This window comes from Diadema setosum, chromosome 15 (genome assembly GCF_964275005.1).
Source record: "Diadema setosum chromosome 15, eeDiaSeto1, whole genome shotgun sequence".
Classification (NCBI taxonomy): Eukaryota; Metazoa; Echinodermata; class Echinoidea; order Diadematoida; family Diadematidae; genus Diadema; species Diadema setosum.
Window position 1 is genome coordinate 3,522,830 of NC_092699.1, and position 15,735 is coordinate 3,538,564.

The 15,735-nt window shown below is 37.6% G+C and overlaps 1 protein-coding gene across 1 annotated transcript in view; it reads right to left on the reverse strand.

The window, feature by feature from the left end:
- Positions 1-456: 456 nt before the first annotated feature.
- The window catches only part of LOC140239175 (uncharacterized), a 43,257-nt gene continuing 27,978 nt past the window's right edge, over positions 457-15,735 (reverse strand). The window contains exons 10-13 of the mRNA XM_072319056.1: positions 13,299-13,304; positions 12,608-12,655; positions 11,024-11,088; positions 457-598 (exon numbers count right to left, since the gene is read on the reverse strand). Of these exons, the coding sequence (XP_072175157.1) occupies positions 457-598; positions 11,024-11,088; positions 12,608-12,655; positions 13,299-13,304 (261 nt within the window). The remainder of the gene's footprint in view (positions 599-11,023; positions 11,089-12,607; positions 12,656-13,298; positions 13,305-15,735) is intronic.

The following is a 15,735-nucleotide window of genomic DNA, read 5'->3' on the forward strand; positions in this document are numbered from 1 at the left end:
TGAAAATCTGAAGATATGTTAACATCCATTGGTAATACTAGAATAGTTCGTAACATGCTTGGCGTTCTTTGTAAAGCCCCCGTCACACTACAGCGTATAAATCAGCGAATGCCTAGCGGATGGGCAAAATTTGGCAAAGTCCAGATACGCTCGAATCCGCTCGAATCCGCAAGCAAAACGTCGTTTTCGAACGTTCGCCTAACGAATGATGAGCATATGCTAACCGTGTTACGAGCGGATTAAGTAGCGAATGAAAGCGAATGCGTACAGTCCGTCCAGCGGATGCTGAGCGGACAAAGCGAATGAGGAGCGAATGCCCAACATATGCAGAGCGATACTGCGGCAGTCACGTGACGGATCTCGACTGACGCACATTTTCCCAAATCATTTTGAGTAGTGACAGTGTCGAGTAACGTTGTGATTGTGAGAATGGCCCCCAAAAGAAGGAAGGAGAAGTCACCACCAGGTGCTGCTGATGTCATTACCCTCGACGGTCCTCAAGATTCCTGTGTTCCTTCTGATGATCACGTTGACGATGATGTGGGGAGTCCAACATCCTCCATTACGTCTGGTGCCTCCAACTGTTCCTAGCCTGGACCTTCAGCGAAAAAAAAAAAGCCAGAGGCAAACGCCGGGACTTTAATATCCCGGAAGTTCGATGAGAAGCTGATTATACAACCCGAACTGCCCTCGTCTTCGGATCCAGGCCCTGGTCCACATCGTTCTTCGATGTTTTCCTCTCCTCCGTTTTCTCTTGTCTTGGATGTATTTGGCGATTGCCAGCTGGTTTAGGTCATGCTCATGTTGATGAACAGCTAGAAGATATTGCATCTGAAATCTCTGAGCGTCCTCCATTTCTGATGACCAACTGATAAATGCTACCTGTGCTGTCCAGATTTGCTGTGCGAATTTGGACGAACGGCGAACGAATGAGAAGCGAACGCAGAGCGACCACAACTTTCGATCAGCGGGCGCTAAGCGACCACAAAGCGTATTGTCATTCCGTTCGTCATCCGCTCAAGATTTTGGACATGTCCAAAATCAAAATTTGTCTCCGGCGGATCTCTGCGAATCTCTGCGAACAGCTAGCGGATACAGCGAACGCCAAGCGGGTCACGAACGATGAGCAGCGGATGTGAGCGTATCTCCAAATTTTCGGATCCGCTGGGCATTCGTTGGCTAGATACGCTCTAGTGTGACGGGGGCTTAATGATTAGCTATTCGTCGGGATTCGCAGAGATACGCTGGAGCCGATTTTATTTTTTAAACATGTCCAAAATCTCCAGCGTATCTCTGCGAATCCCTATGAATAGCTAATGAATTCAAAGAACGTCAGACATGCAAACTGTCTTCACATTTTCAAATTCGTTGGGCTTTCGCTTGGCATTCGTTGGGCATTCGCTGTAGTGTGACGGGGCCTTTAGCCAGGATAAGAGAACTAATCTTTCCGTCGACTTTAAAAGTATGAAGAAAGTAATTTGCATGTAATACCAACTTTGGAGAGGTGCGCCTAACTATAATTCCACGAAGTTTGCATTCACATCCACACACGCTCTTCTGTTCGTTGCATTATAAAATTTTGTGTTGTTTTTGACAGTTGTTACAGAGCCATAGAATTGTCGTCAGTAAATGGGATCGGGTCTGCGGCTGGTCTTGCAAAGGTAATGATGGCGACTAATGACTGGAATCATTATTATTCACTATAATGTTGTCATGATTTTGATAAGGGAAATGATAACCATATCCTCCTGCTAATTATGATAATGATATTCATTTGCATTAGATGGTGGTAAAAAAAAACAGATAATGCCTTTAAGAGATTTGTATTCGTTGTGAAGTCTTCAGGATGTATTTCAAGTCTGCGATCGTTATCTACTGCTTGCATGGTGTTATTTGCGATTTGTCGTGATTTGGCCAGCTGGCTTTCGATACACGAAATTCCCTGCTAAAATGATCACGAGTCTTGATGGAATGTTGGCACTTTGTAAAAATACTACATGTTGATTACAACGAGAAAGAACGCATAATATTCATTCAGGATTGCCGGGGTCCGATACTAATCCCTGTCATGCCTGCGGTATTTGACAAACATTCTCCAAAGCGAATAAAAAGAAAAATAGAACGAGCGAATAGAGAGAGCAAGTTCTATCAAAAGCAGACATAATATTGTCCCCTTATAGCACTGAACGCGCCATCATGTCAGGAAATGTAAAATCATAATCAACATTTATGTCTCATTAACACCACCTGTCCATCAAGTTTGATGCTTCCCCTACGATTTACCTAATATTGTGTACCTTAAGCTTCTCTACGTGCACTCGCAAGGTATAACTCAGACTTATAGTAGGTGGATATTGATTTGATCGAGTGACTCAACTATACAATGTATATGAATCTCATATCTGCTCCATTACAAGCTTTGAACGTGTTGAATCGAAACACATAGTGATGTGTATAATTATGTCAATGTCATGACGTTTTGTTTTCAGCTCTATGGAATACTTTCATCTGGTGGCATAGACCCAGTTACTAACAAAACTCTGCTGTCGAAGGAGAGAATCAACGATTTTTTGAATTTCGAACCTCCTTCTGTCGACAGAACTCTCGGCATTCCTCTTTCCTTCAGTCGCGGGATGATCAAAATTGATAAGTTTGTTGTGAGTGGTCAATCAGTTCATATCGTATAGCAAATGACTTACGCTACTTATTTGCTAGTTTCTTGCTTGAACATAATAGGGAGCTTTAGATTTTAGACGCGCGGACGTCCAAAGGAAAAAAAAAACATGGTCTGTGCGTGCGCAGTAACTTGCGCTACTGCGCACGCTCAGACCACGTTTTTTTCTCTTTGAACGTCCGCGCGTCTAAAATCTAAAGCTCCCTATATTGTCCCCCAGAGTGACTAAATTTTGTCGACCATTAATAGTAATATATACGCCTTATGTATTTCGTTGATATCTATCGTTTGCATTAGTTTGTACGCTTTTCCACACATTGGTTCGTCAAAGTTGGGACATACTTCAGCTTTAATAATGTAGGTTAGCCTTCAGGTGGACAACTGTCTCAGATGGCCATTGTGCATACAGTATCAAGGCCCTCAGCGCTGGTATTTGATAAGATAGAGAAATGGGATAAGAATTACAAAACACATGTATTCAGAAGGTCTTAATAGAATGTCATAATTATGTTTTTGTATTATTTGGTACTCATTATATTCTCTGTAATCACGTTCGATTGATATACAGGGAATAAAGCTAAAACATTGTGCTTTGGAGGTGCGGGTATCACAAATGAGTGTTTTTTAAAAGAAGTTTAGTGTTTAGTATGTTCATGGATATGTAGGAATATCAACTGAATCTGGAACCTGATTACGAGAGGTATTGGCAAACACCTTGGGAAGCCTCTTTGTTCTCCATGGTGTACACAATAACATTCTGGTTACAAAGACTGTATGTATAGCTATAGCAATTTAATGAACATAATGTATACGTGTAAGAACTATTATTTCATAATTATTTCTAAACGTACATCCAGGATCGGATTAATACCTGTGCTTGTAATACCTATAATGAGTTTTACTGATTTCTCTTATAGACTAGCCTGATTTATTCTTCTTTTTGTAGGACGGAGTGACAATGTTTGGGCACCCAGGAGCTGGCGGACAACACGGCTGTGCAGACCCGGGGCATCAGGTTGGATTCTCCTACCTCAGTAGCACCATGCTTCCATACCTTCTGGGTGAAGATCCTCGGTCTAATCAACTCGTTCAGAGTCTTTACAGATGTGTTCAAAAACTTGAAAATCAGTAATTTCTCATTTTTGCAGTCTACACAGACAATACTTTTTTTTTTCTTGAACTGATCAAGCTGTTATGTATATCTTCAATTCATGATAATTGAAATATTACCCAACCTACATGATCTAAATGCAATATTGGAGACAATGTATCTTCAAGCAAACATTAGTAAGTAATAACTACGTAAAACCATTTCTTTGTGAGCATCATTCTTAAGGAAATCAAGTGGCCTAAATATGCACGACGAATTTCTCTGAAAAAGTAAAAACAACCAGAAACCAACGACTCATACGATGAGCTTGAGAAAACAATGTCGACATTAGTTGCTTTGTGATTATTTTTTATAGTTGAAATGTTTACATGAAAGAAAGGATACAATGTACAACATTTATTTTGAAAGCGTTTCAACGAGCACGTATAAAGGCGTATATTAGATCATAATGATTCTTTTGAATAAACAAAAGAGCTGGAGTCAGTGGGTGTTGTTTCTTTAATTGCGTGAAAGAAAAGGACATACACGTAACGAAAATGAGTTCATTTAGAAGTAATAAGAAATACATTCATCACGGCTTTCTGAAAGTGCAAACTGGGATGTACACTTGAGAAAAGACCGCAGAAATCCCACACTTCTCCATACAGAAAGAACAAACTTGTATAGAGAGCAATGAAGGAAAGGGATGGAAAAAGGGTCGTTGTAGTTATATCTTGAAACGTTTTGATATTGTTAATTTTATTATACGGTATCTGAACATCTCCAAATTTTATGAATCATGAAAGGTGCCTCTGAAGGCTATGCAAATGAATATGCCACTTCCATGAATTAGATTACAATAAAGGTAACTGTAACTAGAGAAGTAATGAAGTGTCGGTATGAATATCGTTGAAATAAAGTAAGGCTTCGTCCTATCTGCCATTATGTATGTTAATTCATTTAGAGTGCAAAACCTAACACACTTTACCACAGTGATACTAATACATTATCTATCACCGGAGAGATTTTCACAGTATCTACCATCATGTCTACAGATGTAAATACGCTTACTAAATCCATCGTGCCTATTTTATACACTAAGATTGATGAGTGATTAGGCGACAATCGCAGTGAGGTAACAGTAACGTGACCCCTTAACCATAATGTGCTTTTCTTTACTTTGTGGCAAACGAGATTGGAGAAAACTGGCATTCGGCATGGTGCACTTCTGAATTGCCTTATAATCACTGCATGGTATGGTGACCCACCATATAATACGAGCACAATACTGTGTAATACACCGTACACTGTATTCATTTCCATCCTTAAAATAATCTTCTACTCCTGATAAAGTTTTTCTTTGTCACAATTGCCCGAGTCATCTCTGTCATTCTAACACAACAGAAAATATTCGACCTACACAAACCAAAAATCTAATGATATGAATCAGTGAAAATGAGAAAGAGAAAGTACAGCAAGCATCACTCTGTTCTACTTCACATACCTTTCAGATATGCATTATCTCTTTCCCCTTACACTGTCTTACTCCATCAATTCCACATCAGACTTAACTGGATATAAGATTCACTTTGTATCGTTAGACGATCATAAATGAAAATGCCTGGATTACCACATGCTACGTGTATGTACATCATAATCTGGTCAAATATCATCAAAGGAATGACGTATCGTCTTTGCATGTTTCCCTGGGGTAATGATGAATCCTATTTCAGAGCTGCTCAATTGTCATACACTTCATTTTCATTATACATATCATTCTATTACCACGCTTCCCTTTTTTCTTTGAAGGCAGAGGAGGTCATACAAGTTGAGGAACAAATTATACTCATGCAAGCAATATTGCCTAAAAAGAATACGACATTGACAGACTAAGAGTGGATATCTCAGATATTGACACGTTTTGATAACAAAACTTGCAGAAAACAGTGTACTACAGAAGTACAGCACATGAAAAAGTGGTAGAGTAATGACAACCTGATTTTACTTTTGACTGGGATGTAATCACTGGAATTTCAAATCAGTTATTTTCATTGATTGTTGTAAGTTTTAAAACATATGATCACATATCAACGTCATGTGATCATGTGAATGAACAAGCCACATATTCAAGTTACCCTGTATATAGACACAACATGTTTATATTAAGTAGAACGATTGTGTAATTTAACGGGCCATGATTAATCAATATTTGCCAACGTTTGTGAGGATCTTCAAAGACATTTGAAAATTGAAATTCACAAGTTTCATTCAATTTGGCCAATGTTCTATCAAATGAATTGTTTAATTTGTAAACTTATACAAACCAGGAGCTCAAAGCACGAACAATGTTTTCAATATAGTGTTTTTTTTTCTCTAAACAAGAAATCAACATTTCAAATATATACTGCAGTTTGCCTTCGAATCATTATAAATGGCAGTTCAAGACCATAATACAGTGCACAACCATGTCAGTTGATCGTACATTTTAACTGCCCGTGAAGGGTACGAAGTTTTCGTGAAATGTTAAACAATTTCACCAGAACGTACTATACAATTTGTATAGTTGTAAGGCAGTAGGAAGGGAGGGGTGAGAGTCAGCATTAACACAAGCAGTAAAATAAAGTTCCGTCAAGAAACGTATGCAGCCCTTTCGAATCTACATCCATCCATCTACTCGTAACACACAGGGTAGAAGCATTTGTGGAGACAGGATGCATAGATGCATAAAATATGCCGGCACAAAAATTTCATCTAGGAGAATAAAAAAAAATATCTTTAAGTTCCATAGGTCAGAGGTCAACTCTGCCTCTGCGTTGGAAGCAAACAGACGTGCCAGATAAGGGACTATATCCGACATGATCGCAACAAACCCGAACAGAGATTCTTGATTTGTCTTGGTTTGAATAATTTAAAGGCATACTTTACCATTTGCATATGAAACAAAAAGCCAGCATTAGTGCTTGAAAATGTTCTAAAATGTGAGTTAGGGGTAGAAACAACCACTGAGGAAATTTGAATCAGTACAATGGATGCTAAGTACTGTTAGATATAGAAAATGTGGCCAATAGCTATAATAAAAATGTTTCCAGACTAAACCGTATACTGCTACGCTTTATTGAGAAAAATACTGACATCCCCTTATATCTTACTCTTTATTGCAAACATTTTATATGGGAGGGTGTTTTGTGGTACAACAGACCTGCACATATGCATGAAAGGCGATATCTTGAAAATTGTTCAAATGACTGCTCCCAAAGGTAAAGTGGACCTTTAAGATCAAACCATATCTAACAAAATAGGATATTTTTTGCACCTTTTTTTAAATAATTAAATTCTGAACTGCAAACCTGAAAAATCACACCTGACTATCATCAGAACCCCCTATGACGCAACTGAGCACCCACACTGATAGCCCATGAGTTACTCGGAATGTCTTTGCATCCTATGGTACAATGAAAATACGTGCAAGCATTCAAAGAAAAAGGATGAGAGTAAAGCCGGCATCTGATCATTGACATAGCTGTCATGTCATTACTGTCCACAATGTCCGTCCTACCATGGACCTAATACACATGGACTATTCACGGCAGTCTTTCTTTGATGTAATGATCGTCACCGACACATGATTATGTGCATCTTAATGAGTACATTCAGGTGTCTCGACAATAACGATTGTGTAATCATGTATCGTCACTAACAAAAGAATCGTTTCCCTCATTTCAGTCTTGTTTCGCTGATGTGCCTTTTTCAGACGGAAATGTCTTTGAATAAATACAGATGATGAGGAGCAGCAAACCTGAGATCATTACAAATTTTGTGTCAAAAGATGGGTAACTGCTGATTCGCACATTTTCGCACACGCATAAGACCTTGCCTAATGGCAAGATATATCTGTTCTCTACCATTACCGTCCCTTTTTGCTGTGGAATATGCTGGAGAAAAGTGAAATATTGAGATCACAAATGACAATCATTCTGCCAAAATGTTAGCTTTCTTTTAAAAACTGCCTGCCTCTCCCAAGCGAAATTGTTTGAGGTAAGATTTCCTAACATACACCACAACTGCACATTCACTTTACTTGATCTTTGTGAGTTATTTTCTTCTGCGCATACAGTTTTAGATTTCTCGAATCTCCGTCTTGTTCTTCTCCCGGCTTGCTGGCGGTGACGATCATGGGATCAAAGCAGTGAAGCATGCTAAAAATGTCTTTGTGGCGCTTTTGAGATGTACGGGTGCATGAATTAATTAACGATGCGATGAATGTCCATGTGTATTAGGTCCATGGTCCTACCCAGTTCTGACCGCGGCGAGACTTCGTATAAAAGATCATCAAAGGTCATCAAAATCTGAAATTTGAATTTCAAACAATAATTATATACTGCAACAATAAGGAGAGTTACAAAATGATCATAGCATCCACACCTACGTGACCTACAAAACATGTTTGGGTGCCCGCTATTCATTTCAGTAAAACTGTCTTTATTTTTTTGATAAGTTACAGGGAATTAAATCTAAGACTGGAGTTTAATTGTATGTAATTTCAACAACGATGTGTGTCATATTTGGCATTCTCGTTAAACAAGTGAATAGGGGTAATATTAGAGATTGTTGAACCAAAAGATTAAATCACTCATGAACCAGGATTTGTGGATTTGCACTGTCTCTAAAGGGAAAGTCTTTGGTAATTCTATAACCTATCAATGAGAAGGCAGTCGGGACTGAATAGAAGCAATAGAAAAAAAGGAAAATCAAATTCCGTTATATCTAATTGAACTCCAGTTGGACCCTTCATTTGTATGTATAACTACAAAAAAAGTATGACTTTACATAGAGTACCCCACAAAGAGAAGTCGATATCTTGCTGTTCATTGATATAATTTGAATATTTCGTGTTTTGTTGTTGTTTTTGGGAGGGGCATAAATGCACATAAACACAGACACACACACATGCATGCACATTCACATGGGGGGGGGGGGCGAGAAATGTCCTTTCACGTATTTGAAATGACTTTGCCTCAGTGGGCGCAATTATGATGGGAAAATACAGTGTAGTTGATAAAAAAAGATTGTAATAAATGTACACATTACACAGACTTGAGTCTGGCATACTGTAACTGGAAGCATACTTGGTTTCCCATGCTCAACAGTAATGAAGAGTGTCCCTTCTGCGTTGACCTCTTTACAGAACGGGTCCAGCTCCTTTGTAGTATCACATCTGATCAGCCTGGATGAAAACTCGAAGTGTTTGAACAGCGGCGATACAGTGAACTAAAACTAAAAACAGTGTCTAAGTGGGTAGTTATCATTTATACCTTCTTTAATTACTTTGTTGCCCTTTCTTCACCAAGTTTATTAATATTCAATCCCTCTTCTATCCACACGATGAATTTTTTTTTTTCCTAAGGTAGAGAGTGGTTTCAATATTCCTAAATACATAGAGGTTTACACTTGCAGATCTTTCAGCTGTGATTGAAGGTGATGCTAATTCTTTTTCAGAACAGTTGCGATTTCTAAGTGATTTATTCACCAAATAAAAAAAATGTTAAAAATTAAAGAATTCTAAAAGTTTAAATATAAATTTCCATTGAAAATAACCCAAATTAAAGGCAAAAAAATGATTTTTTTTTTCAAAGTAATTTTGAAAGGAGCATTCAATCAAGTAGCTAAATCAGCAAAATAAAAGGCACATAAAAATATTCAAGTCAAATGGAAAAAACGACCAAAAAAAATGAACTCTCCCTATATCAAGACTGTATAAACAAGTCATTAGCATAGTGTGCATAGCACCCATTACCCGATGACACAAGAAAAAATAAAAATAAAATGCATACTTTTCCCCAGTGGTGGATAGGGGGGGGGGGGGGGACAGCAAATGCTCACTCCCCCTTGAATTTCGTTAAATGCTTGTCAGCCAATAAAATTAGCCGGAAGTGGAACGAAAACCAAAATATTGCAGAGGATCCACTGTAGCTGTTATTCTTGTGGCCAGAAGTGGCACCTTTTATATATGATACAATATTATATATTCATTCTTTTTTTCCTGAAGAGTGTAAGAAGAAATGAATGTCGTCATGCAAAATAAATGCAAATATAGGAAAGACATGCATCGATGCATAATAAATACATGAAATATCATGATTGTGTTGATGATAATAGGAACACAACATTACTGCACTAATTTGAATTCTCAAAATGCTACATAGATTACTCCGAAACAAATTTCAATGCTGGAATCAACTCTCCCTATATATTGAAATACTTTCTACGACTACAGATGTTAGCAGTTGAGATGCATTGATCGGTAAATAAACACTTTTTCCCCAGACACGTTTGTTAAGTTTTAATTCTTTTTCTCTATTAACAATGTAAAGGTACCATGATATTTATTAACAATGCCCGTGCAAGGTAACAAGGAATCGATAAAAACTTCCACACAGCCAAGCGGTCAAACTATCAAGAGGCTTAACCGATCTTTCTTTCTTTCTTTTTTTATACGACTGTGTCACAATACAATATCCAAAAATATACAACCATTTACCCTGTCACGAGTAATCATTGTAATGGTGACGTTTTCTGTAGTACATTTCAGAGTCACTGTTGACCGCATTTATTGATGTCCGATGTGTTGGAGAACAAAAAATGGCGTAAGGTCTTCTTTACTCCTGCAATTTTACAAGATATTGCTCTCGGTGAAAGATGAGGTGCAGTATTCCAGTTGACTTCGCCTTGTTGAATAGTGCGCTTCATCTTTCACTGCGTTCGAAATCTTGTTACAATCCCACTCGTGATTGTTCTCTTTTTGTACACTGTACATCTGCAATTTATAAAATATCCAGGGGTCACCAATGAATGTGGTATACAAATGCCTCAAGAAAACCGATATCGAGAGGGCTTGCTGAACACCATGACTTTCTTAAAGGTTGATAAAAGCGTACAATGACGCGAGTTTCATGTGAACTTACGAAGCATTCTTGAGATGAGGGTAAGATCTCACAGATCTGATCAACTCCTTAGCTCCTTCATTGAATACATATGCATCTGTTATAGACAGTCCGGTTATTGTAGGAGGTGCAAGTAAGGACTGGCGTAATTGACCGTCCTTTACAAATTTCGTCAAATCGCCCCGTAGGTCGAGCTCCACATTGTGAGAAAAAAGCGGCCACGCCTTGTCAATGTTCAGGAAAGAATAGGACTTGAAACCTAATATCCATACAGACACTTTCTTCACATTGGGGCAAAGGGAGGGCACATTTAATTGCCTGAGAAGTGGGACAGAGTTGCCTTCTACACAAAGATGGGTGATGGGACTCCTCACGAAGCCATTCTGTAGAAAGATCAACAAAAAAGATGAGAATATTGTCCATACCGTAGTATTAGTCATAGATCTTGTGACGAGATGACAGCTCATCAAAATAATTTACTCAATTTTTCATTTAATTAAAATATTGTCAATACTATATGTAAAACACGAAGGAGAATATATATGATGCATGCAAATATATGTTCATAGGCCCATATCTATATATGAAGAGTTTGTTCGCACAAACCGATAAGTCCATTTTTGAAGATTTTGAAGTACGGTCTCTGTCATAAAGTACAAAATAATACCTTTTAAATGATATATTGGTCACTACACATAAAGGTACATTTTTGAAGTTATGGTCAAAAGAAGCAAACCTTTTTCTTTATTTTTCTTGACCTTTAATCGCAAATATCTCCATTTGGCAAATATGGACTTATCGGTTTTTCCGAACCTGGCAAACTCTTCATATAATCTAAAAAATTATTTTTCATTGGCACAAAAAAAAATAAACACTTCCAATAATTCGTGCCAGAGAAACGAAAAAGTTAGCTATACTCTGTTCTTGTCTGCACCTGAAGCTAACATCACACACAATGATTAACTTTATTCATAGTGCTCCATTAGGTATGGGAACATAAAGCGAATTCCAGCTATCATTCATAGTGATAGTCATTTTCACCATCACAAGAGCATTTTTAATCATCATCTTCTCATTTGTTTTTATCAACCCGGCTTAAAACCTTATTGTTCCAAAGAGTCAAATGTGCATGATCTCACACACTTGCTAGTTGTTCAGATATCAATGTGGCAAGCAGAGGGTTATTACCAAACTCGCTCGCTTTTCTAAATGTTAAAACGACATTTTATACAAATGTATCAATGATAAAGAAAGGCTTGTCTACGTCACGTTCAACTCAAAGACAACACTATATTTTGGCTTGCTTGATTCTCTCCCCCACTTTTACTTTTATCGCATGCTTTATCATAACGAACAAGTAATTAAAAAGTATATTACTTCATATGAAGCAAAATTATATCGTGTTAAATCCGAACAGAACAAAAAGCTTTGTCTAAAATAGAACGCGAAATAACATTTTGAATATGATTAATTTCCAATTTATTTCAACAGGATTAAAAAAATCGTCTAACCTACGAAGCGGAGTACCATTTTCGCAATCAAAACAAACATTTTTCCTTCGCTCAATTACCGAAAACTGTTAAAACTATTCTGCTTTGAGTGATCATGAATATAAATTTGCCTTTATGAAATATTATGAATGAAAATCATGACGAACCACATTGTGTTTTAAGTGAATAAAAGTTTAATATTCATATTACAAGGAAGATATGTGGGCCATTTCATTATCTATTCATATGAGAGTTGAGTGCGCATTAGATTCTGCAAATACTTCTCCTTTCTATTTCACTGTTGAAAACTTATCATAATTTTTATCCAGAAAAGTGTTGTGACAGGTGAACAGGTAAATTTTCCTGATCTGCAATAGCAATTCATACGGAAGTGGAATAGAATAGAACAAACCTCATGCTCAGCATCTTCCTTGTCGTCTGGACGATGTGACGTGGAAAGCTGAAGTTCAGAGAATAGAATACAAGTTATCTAAATAAACACACTTAAAAATGTATCCAGGACAGGGCATTTGTACCAGAAAGATCTGCACAATCAAAATCAGTTGATAATGTTTGAATATCTCACAAAAAGAACAACGTTTTTATGGGGGAGGGGTACGGAAGAGAAAGAAGGGGAAAGAAAAAGAGGAGACGACGAATAGCTTCCGAGAGGGATACAAAGTCCAACATCTTGTGAAATTAGCAGCAAAACAAAAATAAGAAAACGCTAAGATAATCAAAATGTCAGTCGTCATTTTTGGTATAAAAATCTCAAATGTGAACCAATCAACAAGGGTGGATACGCATTGATATATGGCATTTCAGTATCTTTCTCTCTCTCTCTCTCTCTCTCTCCATTTATCTATCTACGTATCTATCTTATCTCTCTGCCTTTTCAGGACATTCAAATATTGGTTTATATAAAATTCATGAGAAAAAAAAAGCCACGTAGTTATTTTTCTATTATTTTTCATAGGACATGGCGTTTAAGTGACATTACAAAAATGGTATATCCAACGAATATCGCAACACAGATCGATAGTACTATCTCTGCCTCAAAAAATAAATAATAGAAAAATTGCGTCACATTTCTTCCAACTCACCTTATTCTGTATCAGAGTAAGCGAATTCAGACAGGGTAGTTTCAAAATGGATTGAATAGTACTTGCTGATAATGTAGCTCCCCACAGTTCCAATCGCCGGATCTAGTGATCCCAAATGAAAACACATTCGTTGGAGTACTGAGTTTAGAAGTCAGGGTCATTGCATGTACAATCACATGGGCGGATCCAGAAATACCGTAAAGGGGGGGGGGGGGTCCTTTAAAGAATTAAAGGGAGGGCGCACGCTCCTTCCATTTTTTTCTTTTTCTTTTGTTTCGTAAAGGGCGGGTGCGCACCCGCTGTGCCCCCTTCTGGATCCACCACTGAGTCATGGTCTAATGTTATCATTACATAGAAGTAACTACTACACATTGTAATCCATTGGGATTCCACAGGCAATTGAAGAGTTTGTTCGCAAAAACCAATAAGTATACAAATCTGCCATATAGAGATATTTGCGATTAAAGGCCAAGAAAAATAAAGAGAATAATAAAAAAAATTTTGCTTCTTTTGACCATAACTTCAAAAATGTACCTTTATATAATGTAATGTCCAACATATCATTTAAAAGTTATTATTTTGTACTTTATGACAGAGACCGTACTTCAAAATCTTCAAAAATCGACTTATCGGTTTTTGCGAACAAACTCTTAATTACATCTTACATTTCAGTCATGTCCTTGATTGTCCGGTATTTTCCTTAGCTTTAGTAGAATTCTGTAAAAGGCTTGATATTTACCGTGTTTCATTTGAGGACTCTATGTTGACAAATAAAGTGACTCGAGGGAAAGGGTTGACCTCACAGTGCGTTTGGGTTTGTTTGTTTGTTTGTTTGTTTGTTTGGGTTTTTTTACGAACAATTGAATATTTGCAGTCAAAGATAATTATTCAAGTGAAAATAGCGCAATAACAATTAAAAAAAAAAATATCGATGCCTTCACTTTGATAATATGTGTTGGCTCTTCATAACAGACACTAATTCATCCTATACTAAATACTGTTGTACAGTCATGACAATGACAGCCTTCAAGGCATTTTTGAACATGCACCAAATGTTAATGGAAGAAGATAAGGGGGAGGACTGAGGACTGAGGACTGAGGACTGATAGTGAAAAGAGTACACTTTGTTGTTTGCTCTACAAAGTGTACTCTTTTCTTCGGACCTACTCAGGAAGTGACATTAGACTGCTAGATAACTAAAGAAATTCGACTCTTATCGAAAGGGATAGTACAGCAAAGGTTGCGATGGGGTCGAGGTTTTCAACATTTTTTGGATGATATTTTTAGATAATAAGAAACATCTTATGACATATTATAGAGCATATAATACTACGAGGAATTCAAAGTTTATTTGCTCACAAAATGGTTTTGAAATAGCTTTGAAACCCAAAATAGAGCAATCCTTATAAAAGGGGGAACCCACCTTTTTATGCGAATCGCATTGTTTTACATTGTTCTTGGATATCTCAGCATTTTAAACCAATCTTTAGCAAATAAACTTTGAATTCCTCTTAAATTTGTACGCATTTTTAACATTTCATAAATTGGTTGCTGAGTATCTCATAAAGAGTTAAAAGCTGAATTCTCACGTCAACCAATAACGTACCACCCAATGAACTTGGGTGTATGTGCTTGTAACACGATTATTTTATCTGGCCGTCATAAACTCAAAGCTATATTCACATACATTTTGGTGAAGCTCCTTGATCTTGACCACAACCCGAAATTGGAAATTTGCCCCTCTCGGCGCATAGGTATTTTCAAATTATTACTTGAGCTCTTACACCAAATGTTGTTAGCACGTAACTGATCCGTGTTAGAATGAGAATGCATGGCCAAAAAAATCATATTACAACTTTTTTGATGACTTTTGTGCTTGACCTTTGATGTCTCATTCTCGTCGTAAGGTTGCTTTGAAAAGAATACTGTCGAGGCCATGACTTCATTGCCTTGTCTCGTCCGAATTAAATAACTGTCACTGACAGTAATATGTCGTGACACCTCTTTGGACTACTTCAATACACCTTCGCTCTCGGATCACTGCGTTGTAAGTGTTGGTTGTTTTTTTTTTTGTTTTTTTTTTGTTTTTTTTTTGGGGGGGGGGAACTGGACGTGCATTGGACATGTCATTTATGGAAATCAGAAAAGGGGAAAATAAAAACCCTCCCTTCTGGCGATATTGCGGTGATGGCGAAAATAAATACTGTGTGAAGCCTGTTTCAACAGACTTTATCGCGACAACATCGCGACAACGTCCGAAGAACAAAATTCCTCGCCTCGGGCAATAAAGCAGCAGGAAAGAGCGAGGGGTACCGTTTTAAGAGACACACACTGAAAACCTCCTCCGGGTGAATTTCCAAGAAAGGGGTGTGTCCACTGGTGCGACTACCCCGCCCACTGTCCAGCGCTGCTATTTGTTCGAGAAATATTCACATCT